Consider the following 19245-nt stretch of genomic DNA (forward strand, 5'->3'; position numbering starts at 1 on the left):
TGCAACTGTGGCCGCGAGTGGCAAGGGACACGACCAATCGCAGACAGGTCTTGCATCAAATTTGATGTGACAAAATACACAATTGCCAGTGATCTGTGAAAACAACCGCCCTCATTCTCTATTCCCCAGACACATGCGCACTTTCTTGTTTGCCACATTTACCTTCTGTTCCTCTCCGCTCTCCTTATCTTCACACCTTCTCCCTGGTGTCGGCTTCCCTCGTCCCACCTGTTTGATGCAAAGGAATGGGCTCAGGGTTTGTCTTCTATTAAAGCAGGCAGCGTCTATATGCAGGGGAGCACCTGCTTCTTCTTCATCTGCTGCTGCTATTAAACCAAGATGTTTCACCGGTATTTTCTGGTACTCAAACTAAGGACGAGGATGAAAATTCTTGGATGGATTCAGCTGATTTTAGCCACTTGCCAGTATGTGCTTTCAAAGTATGCTGTTGTAAACATACATGAACATTAGATACTCTTGCTCAGGGACACTTTGAAACTTTTGCTAGGCACTGTCAGTACTGTGGATTGCACCAGCGACCTTTCAAGTTCTTAACAAATGCCAACAACAAAAACAAGAAGCTCAGGATAAAAGCTGCATGGAGTGAGATAAGACTCAATTCTGATCTTCTTTAACGAAACCTTTCACAACAAAACCCCCAGTCCACACAGTAATCACACAATAAGGCCCTTGATACACACACAACAAAAATGAGAAAGAGAGTTAGTAAGAAAGAGAGAGAGAACTCATTGGCCTCACTGGTGTTAATTACTTTGCCTTCTTTGGGGGTAAAATACACCTCCCAGTCTGCGTCAGCATCATTAGAAAACCCGTCCAGGCAGAGTGTATAATGGAGGATGTTACTTAAAACCTCCCGCGGTGGACCTGGCCCAAGAAAAAAAACATGCAATCTTCAAAAACATCCAGATCTCAAACTGAAAAGTAGAGCATCAAATGAAAATACCATCCTGAACCCTCGGGCCATGCTTTTTTCCCCCTCTCTGCCCTCCAACAGCCTGAATGTTGAGTGTTAATGTGTGAACATGAACATGACCTACAAGAAATGGGCTCACTGCTCTGACAAGACAGGTTATGCTCACACATTAGGTCAGGAGCTGGAACATTGACTCTTTTTCTAACAGAGAAAACAGAGGTGTGCATCAGCCTATAACACACCTTCAGTCGGCTATAAATTACAAGCTTCTTCATGCATTATGTAAAGTTCTCAAGTGTTCCCACAAACCTTGTTGCAGCTGCACAGATTGCCAGTGTGATTTTTTTATATAGTCCTCACACAAACCTATTGCATCTGTTTTCGTGGGTTTCTGAATCATTCTGTTTCAGTGGCAATAACAAATGATTTTAGCAACACACATAATGCATTCCTAAGCACAAGCCCCATCGGGCATCAACATATCAACAGCAACATACAGTAAAAATACACTGTAGTGTGCACACATGTACCATGCACGTGTGTGTTAATAGGCAATAATACATGGAACTTTCAGCCGTCACAATGTCACATATTTTGGAAGAATTTCAGTTTCAGTTCTTTCAAAAATCTTCTGAAATCTACTTTTGCTAGTTCCAGCACACAAGAAGTGGTGGTATGTAACTAAGTACATTTACTCAAGTACTGTACTTAAATACAACTTTGAAGTATTTGTACTTTATTTTTCTATTTTATGCTACTTTATTCTTCTACTCCACATTTCAGAGGGAAATATTGTACTTTGAACTCCACTACATTTATCTGACTGTTGGAGTTACTAGTTACTTTACAAATTATGATTTTACCTTAAAAACACAAGATCATCTCATAACATTTAATGTATTGGTATAGATTAAACTACCCAACAATATATAAAATTGTCAGAATTAGCTCCACCTTGACCAGCTTCAACAGTTAAATGCCACTAACACATTCATTCATCAGTAATATATAATAGTATAAGCCATCATTAGCCATATGTAGCCATTTTTCATTTTGCATTAATACTTAAAGGTCCAGTGTGTAACATTTAGGAGGAGCTATTGGCAGAAATGGAATATAATATTTATAAGAATTCATTAGTGTATGATCGCCTGAAAATAAGAATTGTTCTGTTTTCATTACCTTAGAATAAGCCATTTTTATTTACATAGGGAGCGGGTCCCCTTCCACAGAGGTCGCGATGTTGCACCGCCATGTTTCTACAGTAGCCCAGAACCAACAAACCAAACACTGGCTCTAGATATGGCCTTTCGCATTTTTCACGAGTTTCGCTTCCACCGTAGTTTCTCCTACACGCTTGGAAGGGGAGGGTGGGACGAGCGGTATTCAAATGGCTGCAAACTGCAATTTCAACGCTAGATGCCACTAAATCCTACAAACTGGAAGTTAAGTAACATTTTGATTGTAGGACTTTTACTTGTAATGAAGTATTTTTACATAGTGGTAATACTTCCTCCACCACTGCTTATGAGATACAAGGTTTACATCCAACAGCAGCTCAAATGGAAATGAATATTTCCTGACTGATTTGGTATTCTGCTTTATAAATTAGCACACTCTGAAACATTTAGTTGCACATTTAGCAAGCTTGTGCTGTTATTGATTTGATAGCAACTAAATATTATTTGCTGTTGTTTGAAGCAGTTTTCCAATCAGGCTTACACAACAGAAGTGGTGCTGAGTCAGACCAAGAATGGGCAAAACAATAAAACATTTCCTGCTATATTTCTGTCTCAGGCGTACTCTGTCAACACTGTCTTATCATAAAACGATGTATAGGCAGCATATACGAGTATGATTATATTGTGAACAGAATAGAAATGAAGGTCTGAACAAAGCTTTGGTCGGGCTGGGCCACAGTGTACAGTAAGTACGTCTGTGACATGGTAAGCTGCTATTAATGCCATCTGTCCTCTCTAAACAGGACTGACACTCTTTCATAATCATCCAGTGAAGCTGACACTCTGCCAGTAATTTTTGGGCAAGAACAATGTCCTGGGGCAGGAGGTCTGGAAGTGATAGCTCAGATGAGACGTTGGCATCAGTAGGCTGCAGCAGGCAGTTGAACGAGCATGCAGTCTTCATATGTGTACAGCTCTGATGTGTTGTGAGTTCTTTATTTGAACTAGGCTCTCTCCGTGCTCCCCTGATGTACCTCGCATTAGTCTGACACGGCGCTGCTTGACAGGTGTATGCCATTTGTTCTTTCTGCTTCACTGTGTGTCTGTGTGTGTGTGTGTGTGTGTGTGTGTGTGTGTGTGTGCTGCACGGACACACAGCTGACAGAGGGTTTGTCAGTCTCAGTCATTCAGACAGATCTGCGCTAAGACAGCAGCCTAAAGCACATTTCAGCAGGGTCGTCCTCTCAGTGGCGTCACTCTGTGCCACAGCATCAGAGACTGCCAGCTGCTTCTGAATTATGGTGGTCTATGTCACCTACCGGGACACAACATGGACACAGTATCCTTGTTCCCACATCTACCTTGTAAGGAAATCTCACACAGAACGAGAGTCATATTTGAGTATTAGAGCAGAGCTGTTTGCTGAGAGGTGAAAGACTACCACTTATTTTGAAATTGAATAAACCACACATTTTGACATTTTCTTGGTTTGTAGTGGGTGACTTGATTACACTAAAAAGGTTTTTCCTTTTAGTTCCTTGTAGCGCCTATGGGCTTGAAGAATAAATTACTATTACTACTACTAAAAAGCTTTATTTTTTGTGTCAGAAGAAAAATAAATCCAAGGAAGGAGTTAATTCTTAATTCACACAGGATGATTTTTTAGTGTGTATTTCCATCTCACAGCACAATTATGTACTGTTTTTCCTTCAAATAGACTGCTCTTTGATGCACAGGTCTGTTTGAACTCACTCTTTAATGGCAGCTGATTGCCAGCCATATAATGAAGATGTTTGTGTCTGCTTTGGCCTTGAAGTCTGTGATTTTTCAAGCAACGGCTGGAACATGAAGAAAAAAAGAAAAATGAAGAAAAATTACATCAATATAAAATACCTTTAAGGAGAAGAATAGAGCAAGAGATGAAGCACTGCACACTGTCAGTGGTGGGCAGTTCATTCCACCACTGGGGATATGAAGGTTTGAGATTCAGATATGGCTTTGAGGGGGGAGAGACTCTGCAAGCAGCTGATGATCTCAGTGGACAAGAAAGGGAGAGTGGGATGAAATGATAGATTTATGATAGAGAAACTGCGTGCTTAATGCCGCTGTAAGCAAGAACAAGACTATCAGAGAGAATCTCAGAAACTACAGGGAACAAGCAAGACAGGCCACATAATAGAGAGACAAAATGGAGAATAGAAATAGAGATGGAATCAATAGTCCTCATTTAAACTGGGGTGAAATGAAGTACTGAGAGGATAGAGGATCAAAACGAGAGAAAAGCAGCAATCAAAGACTGTAATTTTTATGGACAAAAGAGTGATTCAAACAATATTATTAGATCAGAAAAGATAAAAAAACAGCCAGCGTGAGGCTTACCACAATCACACTGGACATCCTGAGAGACGCAGAAGAAACTGTCGCATAATAAACTGTGGCAGAAAGTTTCGTGATCGGGATTTAATGGACATGAACATGATATGAAAAGGAGTGTTGTTATAGACAAAATGTAAGCAGACTAGTTGCACCAAACTGAGAGATATTTGTGGGTAACAGGTGGACTTGTTGTGCAACTTGGATTTTGATGCTGTGGCTCACATTGTTTCCTTTCGCTGGGATCCTTGCCCATCCACACTTGTCAAAAACAAAAAACAAATGACTAGTGTATCACCACTTTAAGAGGATTCAGTGTGAAATTAATTAAAATGCAAAGATGCCAAGGTTTCCAGTCGATTCACGAAGCAAACTGACTGTGCTAATTGTGGTTACCAGTGGCCTGAGTATCTGAGGAGCCTGTGAGAGCCTATTCTAGTCTTACAATGAGACATAGTGACGAGCACAGAACAAACACAAAGAGGGACCTTGGATGAGAGCTGTATACATTTGAGCAAAAAACCTGTTTGGTGTCATTGCTAAAAGATCTCGGAGGGATTTTACCTGAGGTCTCTGGGATCTGCCTGAGCCAACCAATAGTGAGCACCGTTCCAGTACATGAACTGCCTCCAGATTCTAATTAGTGCTGAGAGTTGTGAGAGAGCACAATGTATTCACTAAAGAGCACAATCTGTAGCTTAAACAGACGGTTCCACTACACAAATGAGATAAGAGGTCTATTAAAACACATTTGTTGGGATAATTCCTGAATACTCTTTGCATGACACTTTTTGTTTCTAGAGTGTAGAAATGTATGATCAACAACAAAATGCAGCTGTTGTGGTAATTAACTGGAGCTGTACCTCATTATGACTAGAGAGAGTATAACTAAATTATTATGGCAGCTGGCCACTCAGGCAGGCAAAAGAGCAGCTCCAGGTTAAAAATCATCCCTGGATCCCTGCTTGGGGGAAAAAGGTGTAAAGAATGCATGAAGTGGTGGGTGAGGGAGGGAGGCTTTGGTTTGAAATTGTTGGAGAGGACTGAACAGGAAACCGGCTCTGTGCTGTGATTAAACTATTGGCAGACTGCAGTTCTTCATCAGAGGTACGTATATTAATATTCACTTTTTCACCTTATAAACATACAAGTCATGATGCAAATCCAGTGGGATCTGCTACATACTGACAAATTATACAGTCAAGCCCATCAAATGCCTGTAGGCTTTGCCTTTTTTGGGTAAATGAAATCTATTCTACAAATGCACAAAACAAGTAACCATAGCAACAGAATTGCGTGACGAGCTGTTACTCGTTCAGTGTCAGTCAGTCATTTTCGTGTTGGAACTTCCCAGAGTGTATTGGGCATGGGACCTGATGACTGATACGTTCATATTAGCATCCTCTGACAAAAGGACTGACAAAAGACACCGGGGGTGGGAAGAGGAGGCAGACTGACACTCTTGGGGAGAAGCTGATTGCCACTAAGACTGCCATTTTGTGGGATACAACATTGAGACAAAAATAGACTGGTGAAATCAGTCGCACACAATGATTCTTCAAACAATTATGCAAAACAACACCCAGAATCCCTCTTGTATGCTATCCATCCCAAGACTGGTGATTGTTGGGAGTGCTTCATTTTAAAAAGCAAGGGTGTCAATTACAGTAACACGGTACAATCTGTTTGTCTCTGAACCATGTCCAAATCAATTTCACCAGCAGCTCTCAGGCTGATTGATCTTTCGAACCTCCAGATGAGGTTTTGACTGACTCTTGAGTGATTGAATGTTCTGCTTCCTTGAGACACTAAGGTCGGGTAGATCAGTTTGCAGCCAATCAAAGACCAATTACTTTTTCCACTCCCCAACAACAAGTCACTTCATGTTCCTTAGCAAATAAATGCGATCTTACAATATTTGACATAATAACAACAAAAACATGTTTGTATTAAGCTGAAAATGTTGAAAATTGATCCTGAATTCATATCTATACATTAAGTCTGAAATCTCAGCAAGAGAATATTCAGTTTCAATTTTCGCTCAAAACTGTTGGTGATCAATGCTTGTTTAGTAACTTGGGCCCAGGAACATTGTCAATATAAGCAGGATCTAGGAGGCAACTCCTAGTTATTGTCTTTTTGCATATCTCAGGTTTATGTAAATGATATTCCCAGACATTGTGCATGTGCATGTGAATAAGAGCATTCAGATCAGTAGTGAGAACAGATGTGCATGGCGCTGCCTTCCGTAGGCCAGACTCAACGCAAGTTAGCCTTGAGCTAAAATCACAGTGCTGCTGGAGCCATATAGACTTTCATAAAGCCTGATAAATCCAGTGAGGAGATGAGGCATCCAGCTTGACACATCCTTTATTCGGACATAAGTAAGGAGGCAGAATGTACAGTACAGTCGCACTAATATGTGAAAAGAATGAAAATAATATCAATACAACGGAAATCCCTCTGGCCTCCTACTGATATGAAAACAGATAAAACAAGGCCTATTGCAATCCATATGGGCTACACGTCAGACACTAACCTGTGCACAGCCCACTCTTAAATACCTCCACATACACACACACACACACACACACACACTGTGCACGCTGCATTTCACCACTACTCATGACACACAACATTTATCTACCAGCCTCCATTCCTCTGTGCACCCTCCTTCCTGACCAGTGTGTAGTACAAACACCCACAGATAGTACACATCACTTCATGGATTTGCTAAGGCACATACACACACAGTTGGAGCCAGCTTGGTGTGCTCTCAGAACTGAGCTTGTTGGAATCAAATTATCTCTCTCTCTTTCTCTCTCTCTCTCTGCCCTCTCATGGTTTGCCGCCCACAGAAGGAGAAGGGCATGCAGAGTCAGTCCCAATGCACTAAAGATTGGACTGCCTCAGAGCGTGTCCTGAGGACTAAAATACAAATCAGCCCTTCCTCCAGTCAGCTGGAGTTGGCCCTTCTCCCAGGGGCCTGCCGGGAAGGCCGTCTGTGGCATTACAAAAAACGAAAGAAAGAAAACAAATAATAACAGGAGTAAATAAATTTAAGGACCCCAAGACTCCCCTGGAGACCCACCACACTGTCAGGGATGTGTTATTAGTCTAATAATCACCCTGTTTAATGTGTTGCTTTTGTGGAAGCAGCACATTTGGGCTTCATCAGTGACTGGAAGCAGGCGAGGGGGATAATAAAGGAGTCAGAAACAGTCCAACATGTAAACTAAACACTTGCAGGAACATCTGGGGATTTTAGGTCACACAAAGGACAGAGTGGAAGAGGGAGCAACCTGGAAAACCAGCAGTTATAGCCTTGACTTTCTCTCTCTGACAATCTCTCCCAGAAACAGGGATACCCCCTTTTATGAACATGTGAAAAATTACTTAAATGAGTCACTTAAACAGCCAAACTAACCCCTGTCCATACTGAACAGGCTGTAAATGTTATGATGTTGTTTAAAATGTGTCCTGCTAAATGGAAAAGCAGCTGTTTAACATTAAAAACAAGCAGGTGATGCAATAACAGTCATGCATTGTTGTGTAAGGACAAAGTAATCACATCAAAATCATATTGTTCCATGACTCACTTAATGAAATGGCTTTAATCTAATCTGCTTGATTAACATGCATCGTGTAATTTAAGCGCTGGAAGAGTTGTTAGCTGGTGGAGTTTAAGTATCATATAATTTTGCTGTGTTTGTCTCCAGTGTCGGTCAGTGTCCTGTTCCTAATGCAGTGAATTTTCTGCTGTCATATCTGATCAGAGAGCAGCCGTGGTGTGCCAATTAGATGCTGTCTGAAACCATCTATGTGACAGTCCTGTGACACAAGTCCAGGTAAGACTTCATAAGACTTTGTCACATCTTATTACCATGGGGAGAGTGTCTTTTCAACCCAGCAGCCCCCACCTCATCCACCACACCTGGGGGGTCAGAGGTTAGGATTATACCCATTGAGTTAGAGGCTCACTGCCTTGCTGAAGGGCACTTCAACACGGTGCATACTAGTAAACAGGGAGTTTTAGCTTTTGGTCCTCCGCCCACTGAGCCCCAGACCTCCCTCTGCAAACAAGCTGATAAAGGCCTGGATTGGAGTACGCATGGTGGCAATATCTCAGTGCTGCACGCTCGAACGCACCTATTAGACCTTTGGTGCCATTAAAACGAGTGTGCCTCATGTCTCTTATCAACTACGTGTAACATGTGGACGCTCTTAAAAATGTTACTGGTATTTACAGTTGCTGCTCCTGCGTTTCGAGTGGGCGGGCTGGTTTGCGCTTCATACCCATCTGACACAGTCTATCCAAAGACGCATAACGCATCAGCACCGAAAACCCACGCGTCCCGCCTTCCAATAGAAAGCGCTTCATATCAGTTAACCCTTCAGGCACACTGCGTTATTACGCACTCATTAAAATGCATCCCCTCCTCCCCTCCAGTTTACGCATATGCCTTGTGGGCTGTCATGGGCTATTATTGGGATGTTTGGAATGCACACCCTTCTCTCGCCTACCGTTTATTCCCGACACAATTTCCGATGGATGTGTTTGTGGTCCCGTGGAAGGAGGATGGCCAGGACATCCGAGACTTTTTCAGTCCTGGTCTGTCGCTCGTATCCACGGCGTCGGAGCGCTCCATGTGCCGGTGATGATGCCGGTCGGTGTCGGAGTAACCCCGGTGTTTGATTTTGATGGGGGTCCGGGGTTGCCTCCAAAGATGTTGCGGAGGCTTCAGAGTCGCCTGCCCTTCCCGGGGAACCGGGAGTGACAGGGACAGGCTCTTCTTCGCGCATGGTGGTGGTTCCATCATAGTGCAAAAAAAAAAGAAAAAATTAAAGATCCCCTTTTAACTTATTAATTCAATATTATGGCTGTATTCGTTTATTTCAAGCACAAAACAAAATGTGTCATGTCCTTCTCTGCCACTTGATCTCTGAGCGAACAAATCAAATTGACCAAGTCCAGCACAGCCCAGATCTGAATCTTGTTTTCTGAATAACATCAAAAACTGTCACAGTGGTAATCTGACATGTCATCCAAAAATCATTCATCTCATTGTTTTCAGTGGTGATTAGTTTTAATTTAGCCCACAATCTCCGCTCTGCCGTGATCCGCACCAGTCCTGGGTTTTGGTGATAAGTCACCGGTCCTGCTGCTTCCCCCGAAGTTTGACGCCTCGTCGCCCATGGCGCACAACCGGATGACTGTATTTATTTAAGAGAATTTATTGCTTTTTATCAGCCACTTATTGCAGAGACACACAGATCGTCGGCGCTGGCTTCAATAAAGTGTGTGTGTGGTGTGGCAGGCTATTATTGCTGCCCGTATGTCTTTCAGCTGAGCTGAAATTTCCAAGCAATTTCCATAAAAGTAGGTCTATCACGGTTCATGTAGAGCTACGGCATCTCTGTGCGCAAATACACCGCAGAAGTCTCCAGTAATTCCTCCATGGAGATGTTTGATCCAATAAATTCAGTAAGATGTTAAATTGGACTCAATAACCATCCCTTTTCAGTAAATCAGGATGGTGCCAAAAACCACATGCGATCCTTTGTTCCTTGCTGTCCAGACTCTCTTCTTCAGGTTTTGTTTTGTCAGAATGCATCATAAAAGGACACACATTGATAATTGCGAAGGTTCAGTCATCCTGTTCAGTATGGGCCATTATCTTCCCATCCTCATATTTGCTGGAGTTCGACGACAAACATTGACTTCACCACAACGCTCGGTCTCCTCTCTCTCTCTCACTCTCTCTCTCTCTCTCTCTCTCTCTCTCTCTCTCTCCACTCTATCTATATGGTGGTTGTTCTCCACAGTGATTTATGTGTTCATCCATCATGTTTTGCCCCATGCTTGCTTTCACTAAGCACAAAAAGACACAACAAATTGCTCAAATGATTTTAGCTGGGAAAGAGGCTTATAAGATCAGGTATGACATCTAAAATGCCACCGTTTATCATTTACCTAATTGTAGCTGAAAATTGTCCCTTTAACTTACTGAGCCCTTCTAGTCCTTCCCATAGTGTCCCTGCACCTAGTATGAGGAACAAAAGTAAAAAGTATCCTGTTGCTTTGGGAGCACTCACATTGTTAGGTAAAAGGTCATATTCCTATTAGGGCCACTACAGCTAAAGGTAGCACATAACACTTTGGATAAAAGCACCTGACATTTATGACAATGTGCTGACCTCTGTCAATCTGGGATCTGGGTCAGTGTTTTACATAAGTGGTCTGCAGTGCATTTTAAACTGCAAAATCAGACTTCACTCTTCGGCTCTGGCTATTTCAGTTTTGTAGGTGCTAGTTGGGTTGAGTGGGAATAGAAGGAACATGCTGGATCACACTCTTCCTCCATGTGTCACTTACTGTAGCCCAATTCATGTACATTGAATTGCTGCCAGCCATCTAAACACCTTAAGGACAGTCATTGTTTTGTGTTTATATAATATAGTATAGAAAATGTATCTTGACTTGAAATATACACAACAATGTAACTTAGACAGAAATAAGGGTCGACATGATGTTCACTCATAGTCACATGGTCCATGCCAGTCTGTGATGAATTACCATGCAAGTCTTGAGATCAAGTTGATTTCTATACCATATTATACCATATTTCAATTTGTCAAAACTGGACTAGTTTGGTAGTATTCGCATTAGCACATAGTAGAACTAAACTGCAATCAAACACTCAGAGTCAGAGGTGTTTTTGTATTCTTGGTATTAAATCAAGCTTGTTCTTGATTATAGATGTCAAACACCTGAGTCAAACTGTAATCAAGGTGCAGCTGAGGTCTAGACAGTGTTTAGTTTAGTTTGGTCACAATAAGGTGCATCTTTGGTGTTGGCAGATATGTCAACCTTTTGTCCTCATTGCATTGGTTTGAAGCTGAATATGACTAGCTTGTGGTGAGTACGAGCGTGCCCACATCTGAGACCATATTTTATTTTTAAATCATTGTCCCATTTTTAGATGGAAAGTAATATCTCCTCAAATGGAGGAGTTCAGGTTTCCCTGTGTCTCATGCGTGCATAAATTAAATGCAAAATAAATCATGTATCCTCAGATAGGATACGCATTGTATCAGAGTGGTGGTAAAGATATACTGTAGCAAAGCAAAGCTCTTGTATTTGCTTCAACCTCTGTAACAGGGTGAAGCACATGGTTAAAAAAAAGTTCAGGGAGGACCTCACAGTCAGGACACTGCTGTTGAGCACTGAGGAGTTAAGGTTAGTTGAGGTGGTTCAGGCACTCAGAAAAGATGCCTCCCAGACATTTCCTATTGGTGATGCAGCCCACTAGGAAGCACCATGCTGGCTGGACTCATTACAGCCTCAGCCTCAGCTGACCTGGAAGCGCCTTCAGATTCCCTGAGAAGAGCTGGATGAGGCTGCTGGGAAAAAGGACATCTGGGCTGCTCTGCTTGTTGCTACTGGTGACCCTGACACAGATAAGGAGCTAAAAAACAGACAGATGGATGTTTGGATGTACTGTAAACTTCAGAAAGTTGCTGCTACTCTTCTTCCCCTGCCAGTGCCATCTGAATGCTCTTAGGAATGATGCTCTGAATAATATGAACGATGGTACTGACAGCTATAAATTGTTGAATGGAACATCTTGGTGCCAGTGTGTGCTCTGATGCTCAAAAACAATACATTATAAGAGCCATGCATCAAAAAGTATGACATCAAACCAGGAAGGTGTCAAAGTATATAAACTGAATCAAAAAAGATGGCACTCCAGACTGTAATAACTTTGATAAAGTCATAGTGAGGGTCTGTGGAGCATCTTGGTGGAGGTCTACTACAATCTGCCCACTGGCTCTATCCAATGGTGACTGGCTGAACTATAGCGCAGGCAGCTCCAACCTCAGGCCTCACACCTCAGGTGAGTCAAGCTTATTAACCGGAGGCCACCAGAGACAAACGTTTGTTGCCCTCCGTCTGTAGCACGCTATAGCAGAAGAAAATCTGTATTGAGGAAGCAGTGGAGCTATTAAGAATTAACTAAAAGTCCACTGTTTCCTTGGGGTCCCCTGAAAGCATTCCCTCATTTCTCCCCAGTGGTGGTGCCTTCGCTCTGATAGATAGAAACAGAAGGGAAGGTGTGACCAGAAAGAAATGTAGGGCATACCAGGAGACTTTCTTATGGTTTTATGGAGAAACAACCATAAACAGACACTTGGTCTAAACCAACAGTTTTGTTTTCTGGTGTGTAATGAGCATCACAGCCTCTCCTGGAAATGATCGTGGTTATAGACTTTTAGTCTGGTTTCCATCTATTCTGTATACTGGCTTTAGAAATAGACAGGCACTCTAAAGAGTTGTTTTCCTCTTGTCCACATGCTTTTTCAGTCTTTTCTTCTCTACCTCAACCTAAATTAAACCATTATTTTATTCTGTGCTCATGTCCAGCTGTCTGTATTTCAGAGCAAGCAGGACAGAAACAAAAACATACTGCTGTTGCATTTTCTGTTTGATGTTTTTGATGTGAAGAAATGTTGCTTTGAGCTATGATTTTAAACTTTGAACCAATATGAGTAAAAGACAGAACAATGGCGAAGTGGATATAGTACAAGAAATTAAACACAAAACACGGTAATTTGAAGGTAATGATTAAACGTCAAGCTGCTTCAGACGATCTTACTGAAGTGACTGGAAAGTGTGCAGAGGTTCAAGTGATATTGTATGAAAAGCAGCATTAATAGATATTCCGTGTATGTGTTTGTGGTCAGATCTAAGCTTATGTAGCCTGTAGGGGTACATTAAATAGCTAAGTGACAGTGTGAACATGTAGTTTTTCTACCTGATTAAGTATCAACACTGGACTGGGCATCACTGGATATCTCACTGGATCATCAATAAAGCAGCATTATAACTGGAGTTGAGCTGCAGAAGCCTGGCGAAGAAGCACTGCAGTAGTTCAGGTACAACAGAAAAGCATTAATCATTTTGTCTGTCTTTAAAAGCCAGGGCAGACCTAATTTTAGAAGTGTTTTTTCAGCTGAAAAAAAAAAGCACAATTGAACTTGCTTTTCTGCTTGTTCCATTTGTAAAAATGGGTTAAATATGGCAAGCTGAAAATGTGAAGTCGTTGAGTGTCTAGTAGCTACTTTATGCTCGTTTATTCTTAGAGTCAGTCAGTCTTGATGTTGATATGTACGTCTGATGTACACACAGGACTATCCGAGGACTCAAACAAAGTGCAGGTTGAATACAATCAGAAACCTTAACTGTGGGTTTCTTTACAGCAGAAATCTCAGGAATGTCAAATTGAATTATACAGACTCTTTAACAAGCTAGTATCTTTCATTTGCATGCAATTTACAAGCTTACATTAAGCTTAAAAATGAACTGAATATATTTGGACTATTGACCTTGAAAGATGTGATGACTACCCTATAGTTTAAATGCCATCTTTATATGAGGTCTGATGTTATTCTTACTTTACTTCCCTGCTACAACACACAATAAATCTGCAATTGAATTTCAACTTTAAATTATGATTTTCTCTCAGGGCAGCTGTACTAAAGTACATTCAATACTGTCTCCTTGAGAGACTTGTAGTACACGTCCTTAGAAAATGAAATGGAAAAAATGACAAAGCTGTCTGTAACTGGATGCAGAAAGAATATGTGGAAATAGCTGTATTTTCCTATTTAAAGCTGATGAAACACTGGAACAATAGTGTTGTTTTAAAAGGCTGTTTTGGGTTCAGAAAAACCCTAAAAGAACAGCTCCAGTCTATTTATCAGAATCAAAGATTAGAGTATTGTTTCTCAGGGACTACAGCCATATTATTGAAGAAAATTATGAATTTTCAGTTGAGTTGAATTGCCCTGTAAGGAATTCCTCTCTGAACAATTTCTGCACAATTAAACATATGATTCAGTAGCTTCATCAGAATGCAAACGAGCACACAGAGACTCCAGGAGTAAACTTGCTTGATTTCATTTCATCTCATAAACCTTGACCAAATACGAAATAAAAAATGCCCACACACAGTGCTGTATTCCACTTTTATTAAATGCCCAGGCTTTTGGGCACACAACCTTCATCTGCACAAAACATTGACCAGAAAATTAAAAGAATACAAAAAACATGCAGACAATGGGATAGTGACATGGGTAATTTTATTCTGTGGAATGCAAGTACATTTTTATCGCACTCCTTACTGTGCAAGAAATTTCAAATATTTCAGTAACATCAGCAGCAGTATAACTGTACTAATATGGGAATATATAACAGCATTGAAAAAGACGGTGAAATGACCATGGACCCAGTGCGGACTGGAGTGCTCCATTGTGCTGTGGGGAAAAAAATGTTCCTCTTGCTTGATTCAGCTGCACACTTCATTTTGTGAGCATCTGATTTATTATGACCAACCTCGCCAAATGGCTCTCCGTGTTATACATCCATATTGTGAGGAATAATTGAAATGCCAAGCAGTCTTACTTACTCAGTATATGTGGATGAGATGGTTGTGCAGGCCATGGAAAAGTGTGTAATGCATTCTTGTCATTTTGATTTTAATGTTGGTGGATAGGAGTTAGTTGGAGAGTGTTCGTAGAAATTTAGCTTAAACTGAACTTGTGAACAATTTCTCCGTAGCAGCAAACAGCCAATCACTGAAGGAATGAATGTCCCTCACTGAGTCTACATTTTGTGCATCAGGGAATGCTGGGAAATGGCCATGAAATAGTAATCCACACTTCTATGCTGAAAGTGAGCAATAGTCTGGTAATGTGTGTCTGCATGTGTGTGTCCAACAGTGGTGGAAGAAGTACTCAGATCTTTTACTTAAGTAGAAGTAGCAATACCACAGTGTAAAAGTCCTGCACATCAAAATCTTACTCAAGTAAAAGTACAAAAGTATCAGCATCAAAATATATTTAAAGTACCAAAAGTAAAGGTACTCATTATGCAAACTGACCTATTTCAGAATCATATATATTTTATTACTGGATTATAATTAGTGATGCATTAATGTGTACATAACTTTAATATTTCAGCTGGTAATGGTGGAGCTAATTTCAACTAGGCTACTTTATATACTGCCGGGTAGCTTAACCTATAATAAAACATCATAATTTATTAGTTGATTTATATTTTGTATTAATCATCTGAATCTGCAAAGTAACTAGTAACTGTTGTCTTAGAGTGTAAATGTTGTCAAATAAATGTAGTGGAGTAAATGGTACAATATTGGCTTCCAAAATGTAGTAGAGTAGAAGTATAAAGTAGCATAAAATGGAAATACTTATGTAGGCCTTAAGTACAATCAAAATTGTACTTAAGTATAGTAACTGAGTAAATGTACATTCTACCACTGGTGTCCAAGTTTGTGTTAACCCGTATGTAGGACAATGAAAAGTAAATGGACCACGCTAGAATGTTAATGTGTGTGTGTGAGAGAGAGAGGGTGAAATACAGGCATGTTTAGACGTGGCTAAGTTGCAGTAATGGGCTATGTAACAGTGTTTCAGCAGGCTATCAGGTCATTTATATGAAGTGTTAAAAAGATTCCTGAAATAACGTAAGATTGTCTTTTTCTTTTTCTGTGGAGGTGCAGTGGTGGGGGCGGACTGTCCGTCTGTCCACGCTGTGTGCATGTGTGTAAACACTCACACTCATGAAGATTCAAAGCTAATGTTGGAGTAGAGCTGCAGAAATCATCCACACATTGAACAACATCAAGCACCGTCATTCAGAAGTGATTCTGGGATGTGCTCACACCCAGAAGAGCGAGCCACCACTTCATTTTCACCAAAGTATATTCTTGTTCAGATTTCAGTGGCTTAAATGTCTGTTCAGTTGGAGGCAGAGGAGTTAGATGAGAAAGGAGGTGATGTTACATCAGGGAGGCGAGGTTTTACAAGCTGAGGACCAGTGAGACCTCAAATGACATTATAACTAGATTTAAAGCTTCTAAAAACTTCTACTAATGACGTTGTGGAGCTATAATGGCAAGTGGAGATGGGAATCAAGTGTCAGAATGACCGCAAGCTTGTTCTTTTGCTCTGTACGTGCGCCTGCACTGCACTTTCATGGTCACTGGTGTGAAATGTATCAATGGTGAAACAAGGGGCACAGTGAAATGTTGGGCAAATTAAAGGCCTTAAAGGACCAATCAGTTTTCTAACCACATTAATTACACACATTCAAATATCTAATTGATGAATTTGAATTAAGCTATCAATGAAAAGCATAGTTTTTGTTTTACAACTGGCCACAATAAACTTTTAAAAGCATCAGAAAACATGATTAACTGGCATTTAGTCATTATCTTGTGACAGTCATTGCATTAGCAGGTTCCAATCCTGTGTTTTGAATTTTGATGGTGAGCAGGGCTACACTTTGACATTTGGATCACAGATTGTGCCTTGAAAGACATGCTGTTTCTGAAATAGGAAAGTATAAAAATTTGTTTTGTTGTTGCACTAGGTCAGTTTTTACATTCATGTCATAGGTGCTTTAAGAAATATACAAATACTTCAATGAAAAATAAACTTCAATTCTAAGATTAAAAAAAGACAAAAATAGAGAAAGCACTGGTCAGAGATAGTGTTCTTGCAATATCTTGTAATTCAATAGTGATCATGTAAGAGACAAGTGCAGCAAAGGAAATAAGAGGAATGAGAGCTGCGCTTCTAGATAAAAGTGTAGGCTATTAATGTTGAGGAGGACGATATGAGACAGGGGATATGATTCAACAGGGGAGAGGAGGACAAGAGATACCTCTTGAAGAGATGAGTTTTTTGGGTGTGTGGTGGTAAGATTCTACTTTATATTACCACAATGGTGCTTTGCTTTAAATTTTAACTCTCAGCCTGATAGAAGTTTAAACCAGGTTCATCTCACTGCTACAGTCAATGTCTGGATTACATCTGCATGCTGGAGATGTTAAGTAAATATTCAAGCTTGAATCTAATTACTTCTAGCAAAAAACAACAAAAAAACTGACTATGTATGATGCTTACAAAAAACAGAAACAAAGCATTTTGGAAAATCTCTTCATTTCAGAAATCAGGTGTGTCGTCTCAGTGCATCAGAACAATAATGCTGTACTGGGAAACATTGCTTTTATTTCCCATAACCAGAAATTGTTATCTTATTTGTAGTGCCACAGTGATATACAGTTACACAGATTATTGACTGAAAGAGATGAAAATGAAGTGTAACAATACCCAAGCTTATTTCAGGGGGATAAGGGTACATGTTCTGGCTTGGAATTTAAATCCCTACTATAATTTAATCTTGTTTGGGTGTATAAACAGGAGCATCTTTCAAATGGAGTGGCTTTCCCCCTCTTCTGAATTAAGCAAAAGGCAGACTGGTAGCTTTCTCCTGGGCTAGCGAGATGTTCTACTGTTTTATAGACTGTCGCAGGGGGGAGTGGGCTGTTTTCTATGACTAATCCTGCTATAAACAGCTCTTGTGACATATCCTATTTGGTTACACTTTATTGCTCGTTTAATGAAATAAAGCCGTAATAAATCATAGCACATGTGAATTTATTGTGTGCTTTACATGTAGATTACAATTAATCTGCATGTTTATATACACCCATTCCTATTCAGCACACATGGGCAATAAAGTGAGAGGGAGCTGTTAAATTTTCAGTTCTACAGCACACACAAAAGGCACAATAGAACTTTTCCTTCATTTGTGTGTTTGTAATTTGTGATAAATGATGTTGCAGTGATCTGCCTTCAGAGCTCTTCCTCCTTCCTCTCTGTATTTGGGAAAAATCGCAGGTTTCAGCAGCAGTCACCAGCAACTGTGCAGGGTTACTGTGTGGGTGGAAATATGAAAGGCAGAAATCTAAATGTGTCTGACACAGCGTCCACCGAGCCTCAGTGGATCCCTCTGAGAACTCTGGGTAGACTGGCTGCAGGTATGAGCACATAATTCAGGGGTGCCTGAAGCATTACAGACAAACATTACAGATATAAACCCAGCAGCTGGGAAAAACACATTAATATAATGCCATTAGGTCTAAAAAAAAAAAAAAAACCCCATCTTTTCTTTACAATGTTCATATTTCCATTGTCCTTTCTAGATTGATGATAAAAAACTGGAGTATTTCTCTATTAGACTTATTTATTAAGTGACATGCCATGACAGACCCAAACAAAGTAAACATTTTTTGCTTTCTGAGAAATGTCACAATGTCAGTGTTAAAAATGGGAGTTTATGACTAGTGTGCTGCAGTTGTTTTTTGCCCATCAGGGAAAAGCTCCATCAGCATCTCTGCTCCTCGAAGCTTGGTAGGACCACAAGAATAACAGCTAATCAAACCCTTTCATCCTAATGGCCGCTGAGAGGAAGATGAGATCTCTTCACTGGCTCTTGCCCCCTAGCACCTCAGTCTAAAAGGTGAGGGACAGTAATGCAAAGGGCTTAGTCCTGCCACACAGCCAAATCTGGTGAAATGGCTTTAAGCTCAATTTATGCCTGATAAGAGTTCAATTGACCTGCCATATTTCTTGAGTTGTTTTTGTCTTGAGTTGAAGTGCAAAGGCACTTCAGCAAGAGCTACTACTTGGTTAAATATTACACATTATGCACATCATGCAACTAATACAATACTATTATTGTTTGAAGTTATTAGGCTTCAGTTTTTATTTTCCATATTGGGCAACAAGAGAAGATATCTTGCAGAAGGAGTTTACAACCAGGACTTTTATTAGCAGATGCTTTGATGTATCCTCCATTTGGTTTCTTTCAGGCTCTTTTTGCAGCAC

At 40.6% G+C, this 19245-nt stretch overlaps 1 protein-coding gene across 1 annotated transcript in view; it reads right to left on the minus strand.

Moving 5' to 3' along the window:
• The window catches only part of pde4a (phosphodiesterase 4A, cAMP-specific), a 48158-nt gene extending 37969 nt beyond the window's left edge, over positions 1 to 10189 (minus strand). The window contains exon 1 of the mRNA XM_044180607.1: positions 9013 to 10189. Coding sequence (XP_044036542.1) covers positions 9013 to 9308 — 296 coding nt within the window. The 5' untranslated portion in view covers positions 9309 to 10189. The remainder of the gene's footprint in view (positions 1 to 9012) is intronic.
• Between the last annotated feature and the right edge of the window lie 9056 nt (positions 10190 to 19245).

Source organism: Siniperca chuatsi, linkage group LG21, assembly GCF_020085105.1.
Source record: "Siniperca chuatsi isolate FFG_IHB_CAS linkage group LG21, ASM2008510v1, whole genome shotgun sequence".
Taxonomy (NCBI): domain Eukaryota; kingdom Metazoa; phylum Chordata; class Actinopteri; order Centrarchiformes; family Sinipercidae; genus Siniperca; species Siniperca chuatsi.